Raw genomic sequence first — 23,960 nt, 5'->3', positions numbered from 1 at the left:
CATTTGTTAGCAACTCACAAACTCTATTTGACACAACCTGTAAGACGATCAGTAGAGAAGTAGATAACTAAAAGGACATGTATCGCTATAGTCTGATTTAAAATCTCAGAGGGGGTTCAGCCATTGTTTTCCCATCTGCAGCAGAGGGAGACTATGAAATCCTTGGTCCACTGCAACACCCCACAGGCTGGAAGCAACTGTATGGCAGTGGAGAGCAATTCTGAAGTATCTAAATTATCTTGGAGCTTAAGTCTCCTTGACTTTTATTAATATTCTGATTTTTAAGACAAGCTGAGCTTCTCAGGGGGAAGGAGGGAGAAGTGGAGAAATAGTAAACACCAAAAATGCTGTGAACTTCAGTCCAGTTGCAGCCATAGCTCAGAAACATCACAGCTTCCCCCTTGTCCAGCTTAACAGGAAACCTTTATCTACTGTTCCTCTAACTCCTTCCACTAACACACAGCAGTCTGGACATATTACCCATTTCCTCCCAACCCACAGTTGTTTATCTCCTTAGCATCTGTTATGGCCTAGAAGTTTGGAGCAACGCTGACACCAGTTGCTATGATGTAAATTTAAATCAATCAAGTTGAAAGGCTTCTAGGGACCTCAGACATCAAAAAAAAAAAGGGGGGGGGAGAAAGAAGGAGAGGGAGAGGGAGAAGGGGGGGGGGGGGGAGGGAGAGGGAGAGGGAGAAAGAGAAGAGAGGAGAGGAGATTCATCTCTAAGTAATGGGTGGCCTAGGAAGTAGCTGGAGCAAACTTCCCAGGAGTGACTTTTTCCAGCTGCCTGGTATCTCAAGAAAGCTACAGCATCTTCTCATTTTTATCCAGGTCACATTCCAAAGGTTTACTTCACATCCAGAAATGGGCCCTGAGAATAATTTCTCCTTTGAGGTTCCATTATTTGTTTGTTTGTTGTTTTGAAGGGACAATGCTATGAACTGTGCACAGTACAGGTGTAGAGTCTGCTCAGCTTTCACGTCTCTACAGGCAAGTTCAGAAACGTGTCATGGCTATATCTCATCTTTCGCAGTACTATTGTGGGAGACCCTTAGACTGGCACTACCTGCATCTCTCCTTTGTGTTCAAGGACACAGTGATGGTTCAGTTTGGGATTATCTTTAACTACGTGGAAAGCCATTATCTCAAGTTACCGAGCTGGAAACTTTCTGATTTTTTTTGCCATTTCTCTTCTCTATTTTTAAATCTCTCCCTTCCTTCACTCAGCCTCCTACTCCTGCCTCTCCACCCTGACCTGCTTCTTCACACTCCTGGAGGTGAAACCAAAGAGCTGCAGTTGTGACACTGCAGTTTGTGTGTCACATTGTAATATTTCCACATCCTCCTCACTCTGTTGTAAAAGTACTCTAAGAGGAAGAAAGGCAAATAATGAAATATAGGAAAGCAGGAAAAGAGGAAGCAGCCAAGAGACAGAAGCCCAACTGAAATGCTAAGAATTATGGAGAAGTGACAGAAAGGGAAGCACAGACCAGGAATTATACTTAGTGGCTTTTTAAAAAAAAATTAAAACTAGAAAAAAAATACAGAGACTTGGCCTTTTTGCCTCTGCAGTAATCTTTCAGATTACTATTCCTGTCTGATTTTCACTCATTTCATGTGTATTCTCTTTCCTGACTACTTTAAGACAGTTACCAAACTGTCCTGCTCTATGTGCAGCTGGACTCCTCCAAACCTGAACTAACCACCAGCCCATTCCTTATCTTCATATCAACCAAGAGAAGGGACTCCTCAAATAACTCTCTGAAAGAAAAGAGGGAGGTCAAACATGAAGAAAAGGTTTACAAATGCTTAGCCTCAGGGTGAGAAGGCGGATTAGGCAATGGTCTTTTTTGCTGGAGGCAGCTGTGGAGAACAGTGATGGAAGAGTACAGAAGGAAATTGGCTAAAGCAGAGTAGGGATTGCCTAACTGGGCAATCCTGCCTGGCTGGCAGTGGATGAAGCAGACAGCTTAGGAAGTCCTTCCACTGAGATCATGTACTGTTCTGTCCCGCTTGTTCAGAATGAAACTTGGCTGGAGCAGAAGGCGTTTGAGATTCACATGAAAAATTTTCTCTTCTCCATTTGCAGGCAAAGGAGATACAAAGCAGAACATGAACCTCTTCAAGAACAGAGTGGGAACACCAGCTTTTTACACTCTTCCATTTCTCGGGGACTTTTCACCAAGAATTTGTCTGATAAAGGGCTGGGTAGAAAGTACAAACTTGAGAAATGACCCTCTATAAATATCACAACACTAACAGTTATGCACCCCTTTTGAGTCAAGCTCCAGTTTTTATCTTATCTGGTGGCTAACTGAATTTTGTAGTTTCTCAGGAAGATAGTGGTGAAATCCTGCATGTAGATGAAGACAGGAGTGTTACACAAAGGTGTACTGTGGTATATTTATTTTTCATCACTGCATGAAAGCTATCTTGTTGGAAGAACACTCAAAACCATTTGTGGCTATTCCCCCACAAAGGAGGCTGTTAGTACGTGATAAGAAATGGGTAAGTAAGGCTTCACTTTCTTTGAAATACTCTTGCACTGAGAATATCAACAGTTTCAGCTATTTTCCCTACCATTTATCTGTGAATTAAAAAGTATCTTCTGGGCCACGTGATCAGTGTTTAGTTCTTCAGCTAAAACGAATGTGTGGGACAGAGGAGAGGTGACGCTACATGTGTAGGAAGGAGTTAGCAGTTTCCTCTCACGAACAGCAACAGTTCTTGAGATGGAATGACTGTTGTAGACCTCCACTGAATGTCCCACCCCACAGCTCTGATTGCCCTTCCACTTCCCTACAGATACAGCACCAATACCTCTAGTTTACAAGGGCAGAGTTTATACACTGCATTATTATTCTAAAGATGGCAGGGTGACCAAACTGTGCAATACCCAGTACATGTTTGTAAGAGGAATTATGACCATTATGAAGGTTTTGTCTAGGTTGTCATATCCTACCTGGTACAGAGATGGGCTGGTGTATATTTCAGGTTTGAGGGGCATTACCTGCCTTCTTCTGGCTTTACTAGTTCTGGTCTGGTTTTCACTTCAGTGGAGCCCCTCTTGATGTAGTTCAGCATTTCAAAAGACAAAAACTAGCCATGAAGAAGTTCAAGAAATAATGTTTTGTCAAATCAAATGAGTACTGCAAGAGAGAACTTAGATACGGATGTTCTCCCCAGCAAATGGACGCAATTTTTCTATTTGACTTTAGATGAGAAATGTCAAGCAAAAGAGGCAGAAATAGGATAATTTTCTATCAAGCCAGTCATAATGTTACTTACTGTTAAACCAGAACAGTTGGAAACAGCTAAGCATTTGCCTCCACTGCAACCCTAGCCATAAGGAAAGGCACAAGTAGTTTGGTCAAGGAGCAATACCACAAGGGGAATTTTTTGCTGATGTAAATTGGAAAAAAGAGAACATTAAATAGGAATACAAATGGGTAATACTCGATCCAGTCCTATTTTCAGTTTCTCACCAATTATGAACAGTACTTATCCTTTAATAATTCTTGGTCTCACAAAGAGTAGCCTTCTGCTTCAGCCTACAGAGAATTTGATAACAAACAGAACTTTATGACCTCAAAGAGGGATAAGGCACTGGATGCAGACTGAGGAAATCTAGGTTTAATTCCTAGCTCAGCCACAGACTTCCTGTGTGGCCATGGGAAAGATGCTTAATCCATCATGTGCCCTCACTTCCTTATCTGCACATTTTTCAATTCTTTTTTAACAGGGATAAGACTTTTTTTTTTTTTTTTTCCTTTTTTCTAATGGGGGACCCAAAAGCCATTTTGCTGGTCAGAGTGATTCTTATATTCAGGTAAATGCCTCTCAAGTGTTCTAACACATAAGGCTGAAATCTGTCCATGCACTGGTCACCTTCCTGGCATGTGTCCCACAGAAGGTGACTAGGGACCATGGAGCAGCAGTTGTCCCAAAGGCTGTATCACTTAGGTATTTGTGAAAATGCTTCCCACAGGCTGTGATGTGTCCTCCAGAATTATACAAAGGTAGAATTATTGTCCAGCCTAATAAACCTTGGTTACACCCACAAAATACTGGATATCAAATGTTTGGAACCCTCAGCCAGTTCTCCCTTATCCAGGATTGCTCAAGGTCAAAAGTAGACTTTTCTTCCTCAGACTCATGATGCAGAAGCAGGAAAGAAACAATCTTTTTCCTCAGTTGGCCTTTTCCCATGCTACCACTCTGTTCCAAGAGAGATGTAAAAATCCCTAAGGCAACTACTTCAAGAAAAAAGAAAGCATAAGCTGTTTAATATCCAAAGCAGTTTTTAATTTCCCTGCACACTGAAGCCAGTATGGCATAAGTTATCAATAGTCTGAGAAAGGAAAGAAGAAAGGGGCTCAGCCTGTACCTTTTATGTGGGAAATGACCTAAAACTGAAAACTCTGTCATCTCCAGTTCAGCTGCATAGTGCTTCTCATACATGTTCAGTTATGAGATGTGAAATGTCACTCCAGAACCAAATTGCTACACTGTTTTTTTTAAATCTTCACAAACATCTCAGCGTAAAGAAAAGCCTGGACAAGAGTATGGATTTGACACCCTGACATTTGGGCTTATCTCCCCACTTTATCCTCAGCTACTCAGCCTATCAGGACTAGCCTCACTCACTTCTCTGTCACACCAGCACTGGGCTGGAATTTCACTCATTGCACTTGCACAACCCAGGACTCCTCCCTGTAAAAATGAGGCACAGAGCTGGAAATTAGTTCTTCCCTTTTTCCAGAACTCCAAGCGATACAGTGAATTGTTTCTCTGTACTAAAATCTAGACTAATTAGAAGTCAGGAAATCAATAATTTCCTGATTCCCCAAATGATCTAATCATCTGCTGACAATATTTATTTTATTCCCTCATGTACAATCATCAAATCCTTCCTTTATTTACATTTACCTCTTTTATATTTCTCAATCTTATTTTTCAAGACATGAGGTTTAAAACAAAGCTGAGTACTTTGAACCAAACCAATCCCACTGCACCCTGGAAGAACACACAGACTTTTTCACCGCAGTTATCAGAAAAATATATTTGCTCTCTGGTCTCCAGAATACTATGTATGGTTTAGATTCCACAGCACAATTGATTACATTTTATTCTTCCCTACCTCACATTTACCTTGGCTACGACTTGTAAGGTTTAATTAATCAATTATGTATATACAGTCTTAATTAGATTGTAAACTCCTTGGGGAATGCTGTTGGTGTTTGTGCAGTGTCTAGAGCAACAGAGTTCCTTTTCCAGGAAACCTGTGCCACAACATAAATTCAGAGATTAAAAAAAACCACAACAAAACAATTGAAAAAAAAATGACGGCAGAAAACCCCAAAGCTTAATTCAATCCCCTTCTCAGTCTTACACCAACAGCAAGAGCTAAAATGGACAGAGGACACACAATTACACACAACTAGAATAAGGTCTCTGCTGTGAAAACTGATGTCAGGCACTCAGAGGGTGATCAAAACTTGGCCTCCCATAAGGGTTAATGATCTATTCAGTGTTGGCATTTCCTGTTATCTCAGCATTTATGGAATATCTGAAAATGTCTAGCAGGCAAAGTTTCTGTCAAACTTCCTCTCTGCTCCAAATTGCGTGCCCTGGACAGTGTAAGTGCCTTTTACTTGGAAGAATCCTTTTTAAAGCATCTGCCCAGTTTATGTTTAAAGCACTTTTCAAATATTCCAAAGGAAAAGACACTGCATTGCGTTATCACCAAACATGATGGATTCTCAGCACAGAAACACCCAAATATGTGCCCTAACATGCCATTACACATTAGGAAACCTTCTTTCCCATGAACTACCAAGCTGCAACTCCTGCAAGCCAGAGAGAGACCATCAGCACTGTTCAATCCAGGATTCATAATGCACCTAAATTTCACACTACCATCCAGACACCATGATTGGACTAAGAGTGAGACAAATGGAAAGCATGAAAAACCTTCCACATTAAAATGCACAGCAGCTCTACGTTAGTTGCTGCTTCTTATTAGCAAAGGTAAACTTTGGTATTTGTGCCATGGCCATGCTGCACCGTGGAGTACAGCAAAGTCAGGAAAGGAAATTAAATCCTGCTAACTCTACCACTTAGAAACACATCCAGAAATACAGTTTGAGCTTCTGGGCTATACAGGTTAAGTCAGGTCGTGGCCAGGCAGGTTTGTCAGAGGCTGCAGCAAGTGTATAGACTTGGTCTTCAGAAAATCAACCTTTTCCTGGTAAACTGGTCAGCAACCAGGGACAAAAATATTGGACTAATGAATGATGCTTTGTTCATTTAGAAGAGAGCAACTCAAGTCTGACCTGTCCAACACAAAAAGACAAAATCATAATGGCTGAGCATTTCTAAGCACATAAGACACTCTAATCCCAGTGATCCCAGTATTCTACTTGAAGGCCTTTGGACTCTTGGAAACTGTTAGACACTAGGATTGTGTCTTGCCTCAGAGCAGTTCTAGGAGCTCTCCTTGACACCAGGACAAATGAAGAATGGCTCATCCACAGCTCCAAATTCCTTTACCTCAAATTTAGGTAAAGGAGTTGCAGCACGGAGTCCCAGCAAAGGTGATGCGAACCACAGGCTTAAGCCTTAAGGGTAAGGTGCTTCTCAAGTGTCTGTAGAAGAGAAACGTTTAAAGTTTTGTTTTCTGTTGTCATCTTTTTTTATCGAATAAATGTGCAATGGCTGTTAGTAGTGCAGGACCGTGGCATGCTGCAGCAAACCTTCCCAGCAAGTCTGGTGAAATTTGCTTCTGCTGATGCAAATGTGCTGTTTGCTAGAGCTGCCTATGGCTATCTGATGAACTCCCATCCTATGCCTGAACATGAAAGCACAACCCGCAGCCCAGAACGTGAGGATCACTGTGTTCTCAGGAAGTAGGCAACTAATATAACCATTTGTGCTCTGTCTCACTGAGGGTAAAAAAGAGGGGTGAAAAAAACCACCATTGCACAGCAAATGCTAGTTTCCACACAAGAAGGCCAGGGACTGCATTGTGCTCAACTATCCTGGCCTTCATGAGGGGTTGTATTTTGCACTCATCTGTAGCTCCCTACAATGTGCATAAGAGATTCCCTGAATATCATTGTCTCTTTCTGGGACAGAAGAGCAGAAGGGTCCATCACTACATCTGTTACAGTGGCACTTTTAACTATGCTTTTGTATTTGTTAGCTCTGTTAGCTACTGAAACATCTCTAAGAAATTTATTGAGTTAGGCATGCACTTTTTTTCCCACTTTTAATGGAAAGCTGTATCTCAAATGAGAGATACAAGATATTATATCTGCATTTTCCGTTAGGTTATTTCAATACATCAGCCATCTATCCCTCTGCTCCAAGGACCATATGTCCCCCCAAAGCTTCATTATGCAATCCTAAATTTGGTACAGGACTGTAAAAGAATCTTCTGGAAAAAACCACTTCATCAATGTTTCCCTGTCTCTCTATTACAGACCTTACCTGAATAACACTACAAGAAATTAAGTGAATAAAACACCTGAATGCAAGGAGGAATAGCATTTAAGAAGTGTGGGGGAGGGTCTCGGGAGCCCATGTACCCTTCCACTGCTGAGCTGGCAGAGGTAGGCAGGAAAGCTTCTTCAGGGCATTGCCTCTGGCAAAGAATGACTGCAGGAAGGATTGAGAGGGCGTGTGTGTTTCTCTTTCCTTACCCTGTCTTCCCCTATTTTCATGAACTCCCTGGTGGTCCTTTCAGTACCATGACCCCATCTACCTACACAGCTGACTTGGCCCAGCAGCTTTACGCAGACTACAAAAGCCACAACGAGTACAAGCAGATCTTCCTCAGCTGCTGCCCACTTCCCAAATGGAATTTACACTTAGGTTTCTTATAGGGATACAGGCAAGTTAGCAGGAACTAACCTTTTCCTCTTTTAGATTTGAAAAAAATATTTTTATGGCATGTGTTTACGTTGCAGAGTGCATGTCTGATAGGTCTTAAAAAGAATGAAAAGCTCTGCTTTCAAGATAAATGCTCTTTTGCATATATGTGATGGTTTTTAGGTTTTTACATAGACATAAACATAGAGAAAGTTGTTTTTGCAGGCACATAATTTTATGTGTGCTGATAGACACATAATTGTATGTACATATGTGTATGTGTGTACATTTACACATGTAAAAGAGAGAAGGGGAATAAATGGCTCCTGTTGGCTGGAAAATACATTGCCATTTCAAAGGGCATATTAAAGAGAAGAAATTAATTACAAAAGGTTTTAGAAATTAAAAACATTTTTGCATTGTCTCCTTAGCACCGAGGGCTGTATCATGTACTGTATAAATCAGTCTCACTGCACACAAGAAAGAGCTTATTAGCAATGTTTAAACTGTACAGCAAATGTACAGATTCACCAATGTGCAACTGCAGAATAAACAATATCAGACTTCTCTAGTCTGTTTTGCAAGGAGAAAAAGAATTCTACTTAACGCCACAATAAGCCTATGGTAGGATACCAATTTTACTAGGATCTACTAGCAAAGTGGTGGGAAGATTAAACAAATGTGTTACCACAACAGAGGTAATGCCTCATTACCATTATTCCTCCCTCATCTGTTTCCTGTGTTTGGCTCCAAAGCAACTGAAGTCTTTTGCTAGCATAATTATCATTTCTCATTTTTACTTCTACTTGCCATTATGTGGACAAATGGGCAGGAAGCTCAACTCCTCCCCAGAAAAGCCTAGTTCCCATTTGACTTCTAGACAAATTGTTGTAGGTCCACACCTGCAGCAGACAAAGCCCCAGTGACCACGCTGGCCATCAGGGCTTCCCCAGCTCTCCTCCAACATCCAGCCACTGGAGGTGTCAGTTACAAAATTAATTGGATTCTGGGTGGAAAAAGGACAGACAATGACTCAGAAAGGAAGGTGCCATGTCAGTGCAGAAGGTATATTCTCACCTCTTCACTTATGGTTTCAGTCTAGGAAAACAGGAGGAGTGCTCTGCTTTGGAAAGCCAGAGACATTCACAGCCTGAATTATGAATAACAGCCAGCTGGGGGGCAGGGTACAGATGGCTCATGGACAATTTGACACTTCCCTCACACAGGTGTCACATAGGTGTTTTCCCTTTGCAAATCTGGGCAAAAAATCCAAGCAGTGGGTCCCAGTCCACCCCACAATAAGGCAAATAAATTTTTACAGTGAATTCTATAGGTGCATGTGTTGTTTTCTCCTGTATAAATTCTAATATGGAAAGAACTAAAAGAATATATCTGAAACGTAAGCTCAGCACAAGGGGTGCAGGAACAGCAGCTTTCCCCAGCTGGCAGTCGCCATTTCAGTGCTAATGAAACCATCCCGCTTCAACACCAACCACTGCCACCACTTCCGAGCATTGCAACACATATTCACAGCAGGAAAAAACAGGCTCAATAAGTCAGTCCATATAATGCTGAGGTGCACAGTACTGTGAACCAGAAGAGACCGATCTTTGTCCAAAAATCCCTTAAGCCACCATTAAAAATCAGAACAGAAAGCTCTTAGCTTAGACAAACAAACTCAAAAACCATCAAAGATTTGGGAAGTTCAAATCCATAGTGGGGATGTTGGCTGATCACAGCTTCTTACAAATACAGGATGCTTTTAAATGATGAAATATGGAGAATTAATATTTCCTCTTCTATTAATTGCAACACAAGCTGAAAGTGTCGGCAACTTTATTTTAAATCCACCTTTCCATTGCATTATGTTACTTAATCATCAGGGAGGGCAAAATCATATGCAGATACTCTATTATATGAAGGAATTAGCAATTCTCTCTAAAGCTCTCAATTATTTTTTTTTTTTTTTAAAGGAGGGGTCAGGGAACAAGCGAGTTCTTATATCGTTCCATAAAATAATCTAGAAGTTACTCTGGTAAGAGCCACTTCCCCAGAAGTAGCATTTCCAGGGTAAAAAAAAAAAAAGGCTCATGTGAAAGTTCTCCTTACTCTTCAGTTTCTTCTCTTTTTTTTTTTCCCCTCTTTAAACTCTGATATGTGGCTTGGAAGAGTGGAAGTTAATTCATGCTGTCATATTTCTCCACTTTTGTTACATTTATTATACTTTTGGGAGAGGAGAAACAAGGGAAATGGAATGTGAACACTAAAGAGTAAAACGTGTGCCTTAAACGTGTGCCTTTTCTTTTTGGATCAGGCCCATTTTGGTTGGAAGTTGAGAGTAATTCTGTGCTTGCTCTGCCATTTTTTTTTCTGCAATCCTTCATCCAATTTTTAGGTATGGATTTTGGGATGTTAAGATTGAAATCTCACATCAAAGGAGTAGGAGTTATCCAATTCCAAAATTCCTATTTTGTGCCTGTGTTGTTACTACAGTTGATGGTGAAATGATAGATTAGATACCTTCTCAGGATCTCTTTTTATGCATATAACTTAGACACCTAAATGCTTCTGAGCAACACGACCCTAAACTGCAACGGATACAAGAACTAGGCATTATTCCTAACTTCAAAATGCGTAAAAAACAAAGAAAGTGAAGCACACACCAGTGGGGTTTTTTTTGAAAACAAATTCCTTTACTAGGAGTTACGTTCCCTGCATATGCACCTTTATAACACAAAATTCACTTCCTGGGGAAGGAGGGAGGGAGAGAGCAGGAGGATGCCTCACATTGCAGGCTGCAGGTCTATCCTGCATTTAGGCTGCTGCTCTGCTCACTTGCTTGCTCAGGAAGGCAACTGGATGATGCATGACAGTTTCCAATAAGCTGTCTCTGGAAGCCAAAATCCTGGGATTCTACCTGATCCACCTTCATAAATTAACAGCTTGCTGTGGTCACACATGTTCACCACAAATGACATGCTGAGGGTGAGCCTGCAGTGGCTGCTATGGCGTACCTATGTCCTATATGTGGGGCAAAGCTTTTTCCTGAGAGATCCTCTTCTGAGTCTTCAAGAAACGTCATATAGTGAGCTCAATGAAAAAAGTTTGGGGATAAATCTCTGTCCTACTGCAATGCATGGTGTTTGCTCCTGGCTTTAGGACTATAGCTCGAAAAGGAGCTCTTGCATCCTCTCTCTTTGTCATAAGGGGCTTATTCTACACTGGGGAAAGCTGTGGTGGCATGGCCATGCTGTAAATCCTTCCTTGCAAATCTCAAATGTGGGGGATGCAGCCACAGTGACACCGTTTTTGCACATTTCACCATGGGACAGAGCCTGGGAAGTTCACATCTGAGGGGAGAGCATCACTGCAGGTTCTCTGCAGCCAGAAACTGTCTCCTCCCAGGAGGCACCATAACAGGAGTTGAAATCACAGACATGTGAGGAGTGGCTGCACAAAACCAAAAGAGCGGCTTGTTCTGAAATGACACCTCTGTAGAAGCAGGTCATCCCTACACTGTGCCTTACTCCAGCGGTTAAGTTTTCACTAAGGGTGCAGTTCTGAAAAGCAATTTTGGGGAATGAAAACTTGCTCAAGTGAAAAAGCAAGCCTACAACAAAGAACAAGAAAGAATTAACACAGAATAGTGGGATGACTGGTGTTGGGAAGCCAATCCAACCTTTCTGTACAGTCATTCCTTTAAAATAACCTGTGGTCTAGCAAGTTGTACTTACAGAGGTCTTCCCCGGCTTAAAATATGCCCACCTTCCAGCCAGAGCCTGGTATTTCTGAGTTGTGCTGCAGCCACTGCTCAGATCCTGCTAGATAATTTTAACTCCAGAGCTAGAATCGGGCTTATCTTCTGCTCAGATAAAGAGAACTTCCTCTCACTGCAGATTAGATCTGCAGGCTCAGTCTCAGTACCTAAAGCCACACAGCTAAACACACTGCATTTCTCCATTTCAAACAATGCTTGCCACTCAACACTGAAGAAACAAAACTTGCACAGTTCCCAGGCTTTCCCTGACTTTTGCACTGATGTTCCTCCTTCTGAAAATATAGCAGTACCCAGGAGGTGCTCATGAAATTGGCTGCAGCTCCACAAGCTTCACAGCTCTGGAGAAAAAAGGGAAAAAAACCCAATAGCTTCACCAACTACTGCAACATCATGTTGCCACTGTGTGGCAACACAGATCATACTACTGCCAAACTCGCCAGGAGTAAAAAAATTCCTCACAAAACTAAACAGAAATCACTGGAAACATACAACTCTTTTTAGGGTCAATTCTGTTCTCAAGCAATGATTTCATCATTGCTATAGTTGCATCAAAGGACAAATTTTTATGTGCCTGCTTATGCAGTGGCTCTGCCCTGGCTTTGAATGGGCTGAGAGGACTGCAGTAATAAAGCCCGGCTTTCTTGGGCTGTGGTGGTTCTGTTTTTCAGGCTGGCTCACTCTCCCTTCCAGAAACGACTTCCCAGTTTGTTGTGAAAATGTTCACCTTTCATTACTTGCAGCAATCTCTTTTAAATTTGATAAAGGAATCCACCTTCACTAAGCAGGCTGGTTTCCACTCTCCTTGTGAAAATTTGTGCACATTTTTCTAAGTCTCTGATCATTACATAGATCAGAGCTTGTCTCTGGCTTGACAGCAAATTCCCAATGGACCCATGTACCTGGGTCTTCTGCACCTCACTCTAGCACACTGTTTCACACTATGCACATGCAAAACAAACCTTTGAAGGCTGGTATATAACATATATCCTGTATAGCATATGTAAGGGCATTAATGAAATTTTACACACCTTTTCCTACTAAACCACCGCCATCCTCCTCTATACAAATCTCCAGATGAGTTTTGCAGACAAAATGAAAATAATTTCCTGACAGAAATATCTCCTGCATTCCCCTTAAAAACAGGTAAGTCATACTGGCAGGCTCTCAGAGCATGCAGTACCAGTCTATACTGGAAAATGTTACTCCGGGGTTAGAAATAGGGGCTTCAGACCAAACAAGAGGGGAGATTCCCAACTTCTCTATTTTTAGAAGTTCCTAAAATATTTTAACTACGAGTTTTTCAATTCCTTCAGAAGCCTCAGTTGGACTTTCAAGCTGTTTCATTGAGGAGGGTTAAAGACAATTCTTAAAGCCATTAGGGCTACATCAGGTGAGACAGCAACTCTCACCAATTATTTACAGAGGCTCATCAGCTTCTACCCACTTTCATACCTTTCATACCTTTAAGCAGCAGAGATGTTCACCTGAAACCTGAACAAGTAAAAATATCAGACAGGTTACTTTAGCTCTCTGAATTTAGTTCTCTGAACGTCCACATGCACACATGCCACATGTGTATTTTATTATTCACACACAACACACTGCCTTCATAGCCACTGGCTTCCCACAGGAGGAGTGTGCAAAGACATTTAGCTCCACAGTCTTTTTCCTCAGCCCCTTTCCCTGCCTCACAGAATTACCGGGCAGCAGTGAGCTGGACCTGTCTAAACCACTGGACCAATTTTGCAAGCCAGGGTGTGGGCACTTCTCCTTTTTTCTTTTCTCCCCTTTCCCCTCTGTCTGCAGCCTTTCCACACTTTTACTCTGTCTCCACCCAGCTGTGTGTGAGTTGCAGCAGATTTATGTAATGGCAAGGTCTTGTGGTTGCCTGGTGGCCCCTCAGCAAAGCCTGTGTCCGTGCTCTCAAATGACTGAGCTCCTTTTAAGGAAATAAAGCACCAAAGCTGCTCAGAATGGGGACACTTTCCTGCACTAGTAACTAGCTACTCATGCAGGTTACCACCTCTGAATGCCCATGGCTGGAAGGGAAGATCCCTGGGTTGAAGACAATGCCAGGGTTCCAGTGATGCCAGGCACTGAAGCCTGCAGCTATAAAGGCTTCTGCTTCAAAAAATGGATTGTGGGAGGGACGTAACATCATCACTTGATATTTCCCCCTGGAGGAGAAAAATGTCAAAAAAGCACTTTCCTTTTACTGTCTCTTCCCATACTAGTATCCTTTATTTTAAACAAATAGAATTTATAATTTCATAAAAATCTCATCTGTTTTCTATTGATGTCTAAGTTCACCTTGACTTATTACTTTGGACATTCTCTGCCAGTTGTACAAGTTTCAATCTAATTTGGTGAGATTACTTCTCCCCGCTTCTTAAAAATAAGAAGATCTGTAGACATTGTATATTCCAGGTCCAGACTCTAATCTGTGACGATGGCGGTAACCCTTTGCTTCTGTTTTGGAAGTTTATGGTCACCTGCAGCCTCAGACAGCTGTCTGTGCAGAAGCAGTGAGCCCACAGCCTCTTTTTGAGGCCACTAACACTGTGAGATGGGTTTTTGTCTTTTACCCAGTGATGGCCAGCTCTGACATGGGCAGTTATGGATAAAGAAGGTACTGCCTACCTTCCTAGGCAAATGCCACCACTGCAGCAAATGGCTCTTTCTCCATTAAGTAAGGTCCAATCCACAGCCCACTGAATCATTAACTTTCCACACATGGATCAGGATACAGTCTCAGAGCACAAACAGCCCTAAATGTCAACTGTCTACCACACAGAGGATGTTCGGCACCGATCATCCACAAAAGGTGCACACAATGTTTAACCTGAAACTTGAATGGAGACAGTAAGAATCTTCAGACAATATTTCAAATAGGTTAGCATGGGAAATAGCGCTGTCCGAAATAGGCAACAAAGCACTAATTCTGAATGGAATGGAATTTCAGTGGGATCTGTATTTCTAAATAACTCAGACCAAAATTTTGAAATGTTGTTTAGGAGAGATGGTAAAACACAGTCTCTAGTGCCTTAAAGAGCTGTGAAAATCAGCTGTGCTGAAAACGTTCCCTGTGTTTTCTAGAGAAATTAAATGTAGAGCAGGTGGGTGAGAAGAATAAAAAGAAAATAATAAAAAAAAGTTACAGGTGCCAGATCTGGGGTGGAGAATAGGACCAAGAAGGAAGAAGATCTATTGGACAGAACAGCAGAAATTAAGCTTGCAGGAGGAAGCTGCTCAACACATAGTGACATTCTGGGGGTTACAACATTAAAGTCATAGCAAGCTCATCAAGGAAATGAGCAGTGATCAGAACAAGTCTTTCAATGTGTTTCTGCTTTGCTGTGCTACTTGAGGTTATTACTAGAAACAGTTGATGACTTTACTTCCGTAAATTACCTTCTCACACTTGCTAATCATTTTTGCATTGATCAGAAGCAACCCATGTCTTGGGTGTCCCCCCTGTCTGGGGACACAAGTCAAAACATACATTTCATGAACCTCTGGATATCTCCCTCCAGTCATTTTAAGTGAGAACCCAAAAACTGAAGGCACCCAATAAAATCTGGCAAGTGAATGGAAGACTTCCAACATCATTCCCAGAGCAGGAGAGATATTTCAAGCAATTCTCTCTATCAGCTCTATAGTACCACGTTCAAGTCTCATTACAGGTTTGGAAGAATCATGAAAGGAGATTTTTGAAAACACATGGAGGAGCTAAGGCCTATCTTTCTTTTCTAAAAATAGCTTATTTCCCCTAATCTTTGACTTTTAAAATGCTAAATTGATGAAAAAGGTAGTTAAACTTTTGATTCCAGGGTTAAAGATTTCATGAAGTGTTACTGATAATTCAAGTAAGCAAATGGTCATTTGAACATTTCTATCGCACAAGCTGTTTAAAATTAACAACAGAATTCTCACCTAATTTTAGTTGGATGAGGTAAACACTTACTCTTTTCATTAAATAAACTTGCAATTCCCATTGTTACCTCTACAGTACTACATGTACAAAAAAGTCCGTCAGAATGTAGATGCTCTCCTCCATAAATGTCTGACTCAAATTCCTTGGTGCATGCTGTATGGACAGTTGATCTCTCAGGGTCTTACAGATTAAGTGAGATGCACTGAAAATCCTATGTTAAAATACATCAAAATTCATAGGGATTCCCTTTTGATGAAGGAAACAGATAGGACATTAGGAAAGTAACACAGAGAAAACTGTTGCCTGGCCAGTCAGTTATCACAGGCCACAGTCTATCTCCCACCCACGAGATATACATCTATAATATCAGTGGGTCCTTACATTACTCTCCTGTCTATCTTTCATTCTTCAAACTACTTTTTCATCCTTTTCTACTTAAGTGTGTTGATAAATAGAGGTGATAAACTGATCTTGGGACTTAGAGACAATAGTGTTGCACTAAACATCAAGCCTGTCTACACTGCCAAGCCACTGCCTACATAGAAAGACAGCCTCCTTCATCCCTAATGCAGCTATGGAACCATGCAGGCCAAACACCACTCCTAAGGCATTGGTTTATTCCTAAGGGATTTTCTTTTGATGAAGACCCAGAATGTGCATAGCAATCATATGGCTCCTGATATAACTGGGGCATGTGTTCAGATCCTCTTTGTAGAACCAAAGAATTAATTTTTTCAGTAGACTCTTTTCAGAAAGTTAGTTTAGGGCTAGAAAAAAGGAGCAGTAGAAGTAAAGGTTGTATGCAGCTTTCCAGAAAAGACAAACATTGCAAGAAATGCAGTTGATACCTACAGATCATCCATAAAGCAGAGTATTGTGTCTGTTTACTATGTTCAATAAGACATCACTACAAGACGTAACCCTTGTAAACAAAAGAACTAAGAGGTAGAGAAAGCGGCTGTAGAAAAAGCGTTGAAGACAGGACATGGAAAATCTAATTTACTGCTTACTAATGAGAACAACAGATAGAACTTATCATATTTAGGGCACTAAAGTTATTACAGTAACTTCTAATATGTATTTATATCGCTATATGATTGAACTTTGAAAGAATCATGACATCATCAGCAAATAAAAAGTTTGACTTTTGTGAAGTAAAGAAAATTCAATGCAATCAAAAATCCTGTTTGTTTGGGTTTGAACAAAGAACTTAAAAAATTATTACTATTTTTTAAATTAAGGCCTAAATATTTTGTTGGGTTTAGTTACTGTGGGAGGAGACTTAACTCTTTTTATTGAGTTGATATGCAAGCAGTTAAGGCAAGATTTTGTCCAAAGATCTTCAGACTGAAAAACAAAGCGCTAGGTAAGTGATCAGACTATTTAAAAGCATTTTTAAAAATGAATTTGTTCATAAGGTATGTCAATATACATGTAGGAGCTGAACTTTGTGCTCAGATTTTTGGTAAGAGGAGATCAAGTGGTAAATAAAGTGAAGATGCATAAGATGCTTCTCTACTAGCCATTGCTGAAGTTTGGGAGCAGGTTATATCCCTAATGCTGAAACCATCCTGCTGTATTACCTTCAGTTGGTTATTTTGCCTTCTGTGCCTCCCTTCCCACCTAACATCCTTTACTGGACTTCCTTAGACAATAAACATTTGAAGGCAATTGCAATCTTTCTATAAAAAGTCTTCCACTTTGACACTCATTCTTACAACAGGAATGTAAAAATGATGAGCAATACTTTTATTTGTGGACAAACTAATGTATTTTGATAGTCATTCCATTCTAGAAATACTTTTATCATATTGGGCATTGATCACAGCATTCTGGGAGTCAGTATGCTTTTATTGTTTCCCCTTTTTCTTACCCCTCCTCCCACTAGTAAACAAGCATGGTGTTCAAGTTATATCATTTAGTCTTTTTTAATGCACTACGTGTGAGTGGATGCATGCATTAGTCATTGCTAGTCCTTGGTGTGGAGTCTGGGATCTCTAAGAAGAATCAGCATTTTGCACAATCATCTATGGACAATAATTTATTTTAACCCAACAGATTTTATCAATTGTGGATTTTTACCTAGTAGAGCAAAATTCAAGTGTTTTCTAAAGTACTGCCAGGCAAAAAAATCCAGGGTAAATGAAGATTCAATATTGGAATCTGAAACATACGAATACTATGTGTGTTCTAATGTGGCATTTCTGGAGAAATCTGAATAGCAGATAACATTCAAGATAACATTCAAACTAATAATAATAATGAAAATATCTGAGACTTTAGTGAATTTTTATCAAATCTGAGTTCCAATAATTTTGACCTGGAATAACATATTTAATTCCATTTTCAAGGCAAAATGGAATATTTTTCCTAGAGAGAATTTTATACAACCAGTCATGCTTTAGAAAGAAGATAAATAGTAGGATCTTTGTAACTTCTCTGTGGATAAAGATGCCTTTCCCAAAGAAAAGGTTGCACAAAAAACACTAAGCACCTTAGCAAGACAAAAAGGCACAGGACCTCCCTATATACCAGCTTGTTATACAGTACTTTAACATTATCTACTATATTATCTACTCGTAATTCTTATCAGAGTGGACTTGTCCTCTTACCCAAGATTCTGTCACTCTTAGAGCTCTGTTGTCCTCCAGTACTAGTTGAAAGGTCCTCTGGCACAGGCATAGGTTCATCTGGATCATCTGGGACATCACTAATTGGAGGACTTTCCTTTCCTAGGAGTGAAGAAAGTAGCATCAATTAGTCATCAGAGTAGCCTCATTTTCAAATATTACCATAAGAGGAACCACAAACCAAATAAAACTTAACAAAAAACCCTAAACACTATCTAAAGCATGATATTCTTAGGACCAAAACCTACTCTCCTGCAGAGAAAACTTTTTATGAGTACAGGGGAATTATATTTGTGAAAAGAATGCATGCCAATATCTCTTCCAAATTTACTGAAGGCTGGATACACAGTTATCAGCCTTACCATTTTGGATATTTGTATGTTCTCCAGCTACCACATTCAGAAGATCCAGTTTAGCCAATGCAGACTGACAGATTAAAAAGGTTATCAAATGGACATCCTTTGTAAAAAATTTTCTTTCTTCCACAAGTGCTCCTTGAAAGCATACCCAGATTTGCTTCAAAGACATAGTGAAGTCTAACCTACAAGTATTCTGAGGCTCCAAAAGAACTACCCCAAAAGTAAAATTTTATCTTCAAATAAAAATTCAACTACAACTTCAGCAAGCTTCACCAACACCCACAGATCAAGCTTTGGCTGGTCCTTGTGATTAAAAGCAGTGAAGTGCCTGTAGCTCCCAGGATTTCTTAAAACATGAACAGAGTTCATTCAACACATGACTTCGAGGGTTTTACTGTCTTTTATTTGCAAAGAGGAAACAAATCCCAATATTTTGTGTACACAATGTTTTGCAGAGGAAAACAGTTTGGTGTTTTAATGTATAACAAGTATTGTGGAACTGTTTTAGTGCTGACTGCAATACAGTAAGAAGAACTCTCTTGCTAAGTACTGCACTTCCAGAAATGGTGATGTTTCTTGGTTCTGCTCTCAGTCACAGCACACATGTCCTGCCTACAGTAATATCCCTGTCTTGCAGACCTTCTTTTAAAATTACTAACAAAAGCACCCCTTGGAAACAATTACCAAAAGAATTATCTAAGTGATAATTATTTAAGTGATTAGTTTCATTTACTATTACTAAAAGGCTGGTCTTTGCATTAATAGCAAAGAATAGAACAGGCCCAGAGCAGGATTTGAACTCAGTAATGTTCACATAAGACCCTTGTCTCCAAAATGGAGATGTTACCAAATTACATTGATGCAATCTGTTAGACGTCCCGTGGCAATCGGCACATCAGCAAGGGCAGTAATTTCATGGCACAAAGCCCTAGCAAATTAGTAGTTTTTCTCCTAATAAGAATTCCCTCATTAAAATACAAACGTAAATTAAATCTGAAGATACCTATCAGAAAAGGAAAAACTGAAGAGAATATAGCTTACTTAAGTGACAGCAGTTTAGTGATGCCAGTTATGGACTTGATCTGAATGAAGCAAATAGTTTCCTCCCAACTGGAGGGAGCAAAAAAGAAAGCATTGTGCTTTCTGATCTCTACTGATCACAATGGTGGGAAATGACAGGTAGGTTCAAGCAGTCTTCCAAATGAGCTGTTTTGGCTTGTTTGCACAAATCTATGTTTAAATGAATGAGTATTTGACTGCACTTCTTAATGACATACCTATCAAACTGTGGAATAATCTCTGAGTGGGAGTGTTGAGAGTGGCATCAGGTGAACCATCTAAAACTGCAGCCAGAAGGACTCAAGGGTAATGAAGAAACAGTACTGCACTGGCAGAAGGACTAACTAGGGGATTTCATAAGGTCCTCCCATATCCAGCTTCTGTGGGGTATTCTTAAATGGGCAAAATCACACCCACTGGATGCAAGTGTAAGAGCAAAGGTGGGTTGCATAAATGGAAAAGAGGGAATATGAATGTTACAGCAAAGGAAAGTAAAAGCAGAAAGTAAGTTCTTTAAAACAGTTTTTGCCATTTACCGTTTAGCTCCTTACTCAGTTATTTCTGTAGTTTTCTGGGATGTAAGGAACTTATAGAACTACCAGCAACTTTCCAACACAACTCCTATCCTGCCAAGCTGAGGTATCTGTTACAGATAGGATGGATGGGAGGAAAGACAGCTGAAATCTTTCAGTTTGTTCAACACATTCTCCAGCACACAGTAAAAAAAAAAAAAATCCCCACAAGTTTAATGGGAGGGTAAGCAGCAGCCTGGCAGCTCTCTTCACACTATATGTGGGTTAAGGAAACTTTTTAAAAACTAACAGTATCCAAAAGCCAACTGCATCTTCCAAGGATCAAACTGTGCTCCCAGTTACAACAACAGAAGTTGATGCTTTGACTTAGACTAAGAACATTTACCCTAAAAACCTGAAGACTTTTTTTGGTTACAAACCAATATAAACTCATAACATCAGACCTATGAGATAACAATAGACAGCAAACAAAATAAAATATTTCTTAGTGTGTCATTAGGTGTCCTACAATATGCAGGTGTAGTGGGTTTCTGTGGCTGGGTTTGGTAGCAGGGGTGGGGGTAGGGGCTACAGGGGTGGCTTCTGTTAGAAGCTGCTAGAAGCTTCCCCTGTCCCGTGGAGCCAATGCTAGCCAGTTCCAGGATGGACTTCCTGACACTGGCCAAGGCCTCTGTGATAACATATTTAAGAACAGAAGGTTGTGGTGCAGAAAGAATTCCAGCCAGGGAAGAGCGGACTGAGAACACGGGAACAACAATGTAGACACCAAGGTCAGTGCAGAAGGAGGGGCAGGAGGTGCTCCAGGCACCAGAGCTGAGGCCCCTGCGGCCCGTGGTGCAGACCATGGTGGAGCAGCTGTGCCCCTGCAGCCCATGGAGGACCATCGGGGTGCAGAGATCCATCTGCAGCCCTTGGAGAAGCCCGTGCTGGAGCAGGTGGATGCAGGAAGGAGGCTGTGACCCTGTGAGAGGCCCAAGATGGAGCAGGGTCCTGCTGGAGACCTGCAGCCCATGGAGAGGGAAGCCCACGCTGGAGCAGGTTTTTCCTGGGTAGGACTTGTGGCCCCTGTGCGAGACCCACGTCAGTACAGCTCATTTGTGAAGGACTGCAACCCACGGAGGAGTGACCCACGGGACAGCAGTTTGGGAAGAACTGTTGCCCATCAGATGGACTCACGGCAGAGAGGTCCATCAAGGACTGTCTCCCATGGGAGGGACCCCACGGGAGAAGGGGAAGGACTCCTCTCTCTGAGCAGCGGCAGAAACAACAACTGACCGCAACCCCCATTCCCATCCCCCTTCACCGCTGGGGGGGAGAAGGAAGAACATGGAAGGAAGGAGGGGTGGGGGGAAGGTGTTTTTAAGACTGTTTTATTTCTCACTCTTTGGCTCTTACCCTGTTAGTAATAAATTTAAATACTATCCCCACTTTGAGTCTGCTTTGCCCGTGAAGGTAATCAGTAAGTGACCTCTCCCAGCTGTTATCTCAACTCATGAATCCTTAGCTGGTTTTTTTTTCTCTCCTCTGTCCAGTTACAGAGGGAGAGCGAGAGAGTGGCTTTAGTGGGTACCTGGCATCAGGCCAGTGCCAACCCACTACAGCAGGCTAAGTAGGATGCTTTGAAGATAAGTCAAATAAATCTTTTTGGAAGAGAAACCTGTTAGCAGACGACTACTCTTGCAGTGGTGAACTCTTTGGTTCACTAAACAGGTATCAGTCTTAAACTTGTAAAATTAATAGGCCCAGGTGGCATGAATTCATGCCCAGGTGGCATGAATTAGACTAGTCTCATGAACTTGGTGGGGCAGGAGCTGGAGATCAGGTATTCTTTCCTCTTTGCAGGAGACTGCAGTTAAGAAAACTCAGTAAACTTGACTTTAATGACCCATTTAATATAATTTGATTTCTTGTCACACATGATTGAGAAATCCTTACATGCAAAAAGACAGAGTAAAAATAGTGAATTTAAAATAGATCCATTTATTGTGTCTTGGATTCTAGAGCATCGTATTTGCATTTCATGCCTTAACTACATCTAAATCATTACACCATGGTAAGTTCACTACTGCATGGCAATCTTACAGATGTGCAATCCCACTAACATTGTTTTGCAATGAATTTAGAATTGCAAAGGGGGTGGGGCAAGGGATGGAATGCTTTCCCATTTAATTTCTGACAGGTATGCCCAGAACAATAACTGATCGAAGGAAAAGGAGCTCAAAAAACCACAACACCTAGTGGCCAGTACTGGGGAAAATTATTAAAGTAGAGGGAAGTGAAGTATAAACATCACAATCTGATCTTGTATGGAGGGGGTGTTTTTTGGTTTTGGGGTTTTCATTTTTGTTTTTGTTTTTTCTAATTACTTATTAGAAAGAGCCACCTTATCTATAGAGTTGAAGTTCTGTTTCTGGCACTGCTACTGATTTGTGGTGCTCTTGGTTACTTCATAAATGGGGACAACTTCAGTTGCAGTCTGTATCAAACATTCCTTCAATTCAGCCTGCATCTTTGAAAGAGACTCCCAGATTTCCAAATACTGCCATTTCTGTATTAAAATAGCCGGAGAAGAGCCTATCCCTAACAACAGTGTCTGGTAAGACACTCAACTTCTCTCTATTTGAGTTTCCTCATCTCTGCCCCAGAAATAAAGTTGAAGACATAAGGAAAGAGAGGAAGGGAAAAAAGTGCCCAATCCAGTAAGGTTTTAGCATCCTTTATTTCTGTCCAAGTCCATAGCCCGATGTTCCTTTAACACCTCCATCCAGTTCTGAGAGCAATTCGGTTCATACCAGGATGGTGCTGGTGGTGCTACCACTGTTGAAAAAAAAAAAAAAGCCAGGGCAGATTTCCTATAGAAATTTCTATCCTGCCACAAACTAACCTTGGGTGTACTTAATATCGAAGGTTGTTTCCCATGGAAACACTAGAATCACTGGAGAAATCCTGCAAGAAAAGCAACATAGAATTTTTCTGGATGAGAGTCACAACCCAGTTCACATCTCCTTTTCACTGACAGAAACTTAAATCTCCAGTGATGAGAAGAGAGTCACTGCAATGGGAGCCAGGCTCTCAGGTGGCAGACACCAGCCCAGGATACACTCATTTCCACCTTTCCAGGACCTATCAAGAACATCAAATGCAAAACTCTTCTTCCTGCTTTTGCAGAGCCCAGCCCAGCCTGGTTCGTGGTAGGGGATCTTTTAATGTTAGATGTGGAAACATTTGTACCGCTTTTTCACCTTCCTTAACTGTTAGGCCCTAGAACTGAGAAAAAAAAAAAAAAAGACAAAAAGGCAGGAAAAATACTGCTTGTTAAGTGAGATATTATCTGTGTTTTCTGACTCTTGTGTATGGGTGCCGGATACCGTTTGGTTAAATGTATGTCAGTTCTCTCCTCATTTCAGAACTGCAACTGCTTGCCTCATGAAATATCGCTTTCAGGAGAAAAATAAAAAGTGTGAACTCTCTGTTAGTCACACAGTATTTCAGTTCCTCTAGGAGTCAGCCATGCCTGGATTCCCAGAGGCGGGAATGCCAGTGTGCACGTAGGGTTTGGCTCGCTCACACTAGTTTTATTCTGTCTCGGCCCAGCAGGTCCCTGCCACACCTGAGTCAGCTGCAGCTGCGTAAAGCACACGGCTGCAAGACACTGCTGAGGAGATTGTTTCTAGAGAGCTGTTTCACTTCTGGGTTAAAAAACAAAATGCCCCAAAGAAACCCACCAAACCAAATTTATTTTTTAATTTAAAAAAAAAACCCACCACAACCAAGTGTGCTAGTGAACCAAGT

At 41.1% G+C, this 23,960-nt stretch overlaps 1 protein-coding gene across 9 annotated transcripts in view; it reads right to left on the bottom strand.

The window, feature by feature from the left end:
* The window catches only part of IKZF1 (IKAROS family zinc finger 1), a 110,541-nt gene that overhangs the window by 31,473 nt on the left and 55,108 nt on the right, over window positions 1–23,960 (bottom strand). For all 9 annotated transcript variants that reach the window (XM_017814958.1, XM_017814960.1, XM_017814957.1 and 6 more), the window contains one exon: window positions 18,200–18,319. In XM_017814958.1, coding sequence (XP_017670447.1) covers window positions 18,200–18,319 — 120 coding nt within the window. The remainder of the gene's footprint in view (window positions 1–18,199; window positions 18,320–23,960) is intronic.

Source organism: Lepidothrix coronata, unplaced genomic scaffold (genome assembly GCF_001604755.1).
Source record: "Lepidothrix coronata isolate B3197 unplaced genomic scaffold, Lepidothrix_coronata-1.0 Scaffold47, whole genome shotgun sequence".
In the NCBI taxonomy this organism is placed as follows: domain Eukaryota; kingdom Metazoa; phylum Chordata; class Aves; order Passeriformes; family Pipridae; genus Lepidothrix; species Lepidothrix coronata.
This window is presented reverse-complemented; position numbering and strand designations above follow the sequence as displayed.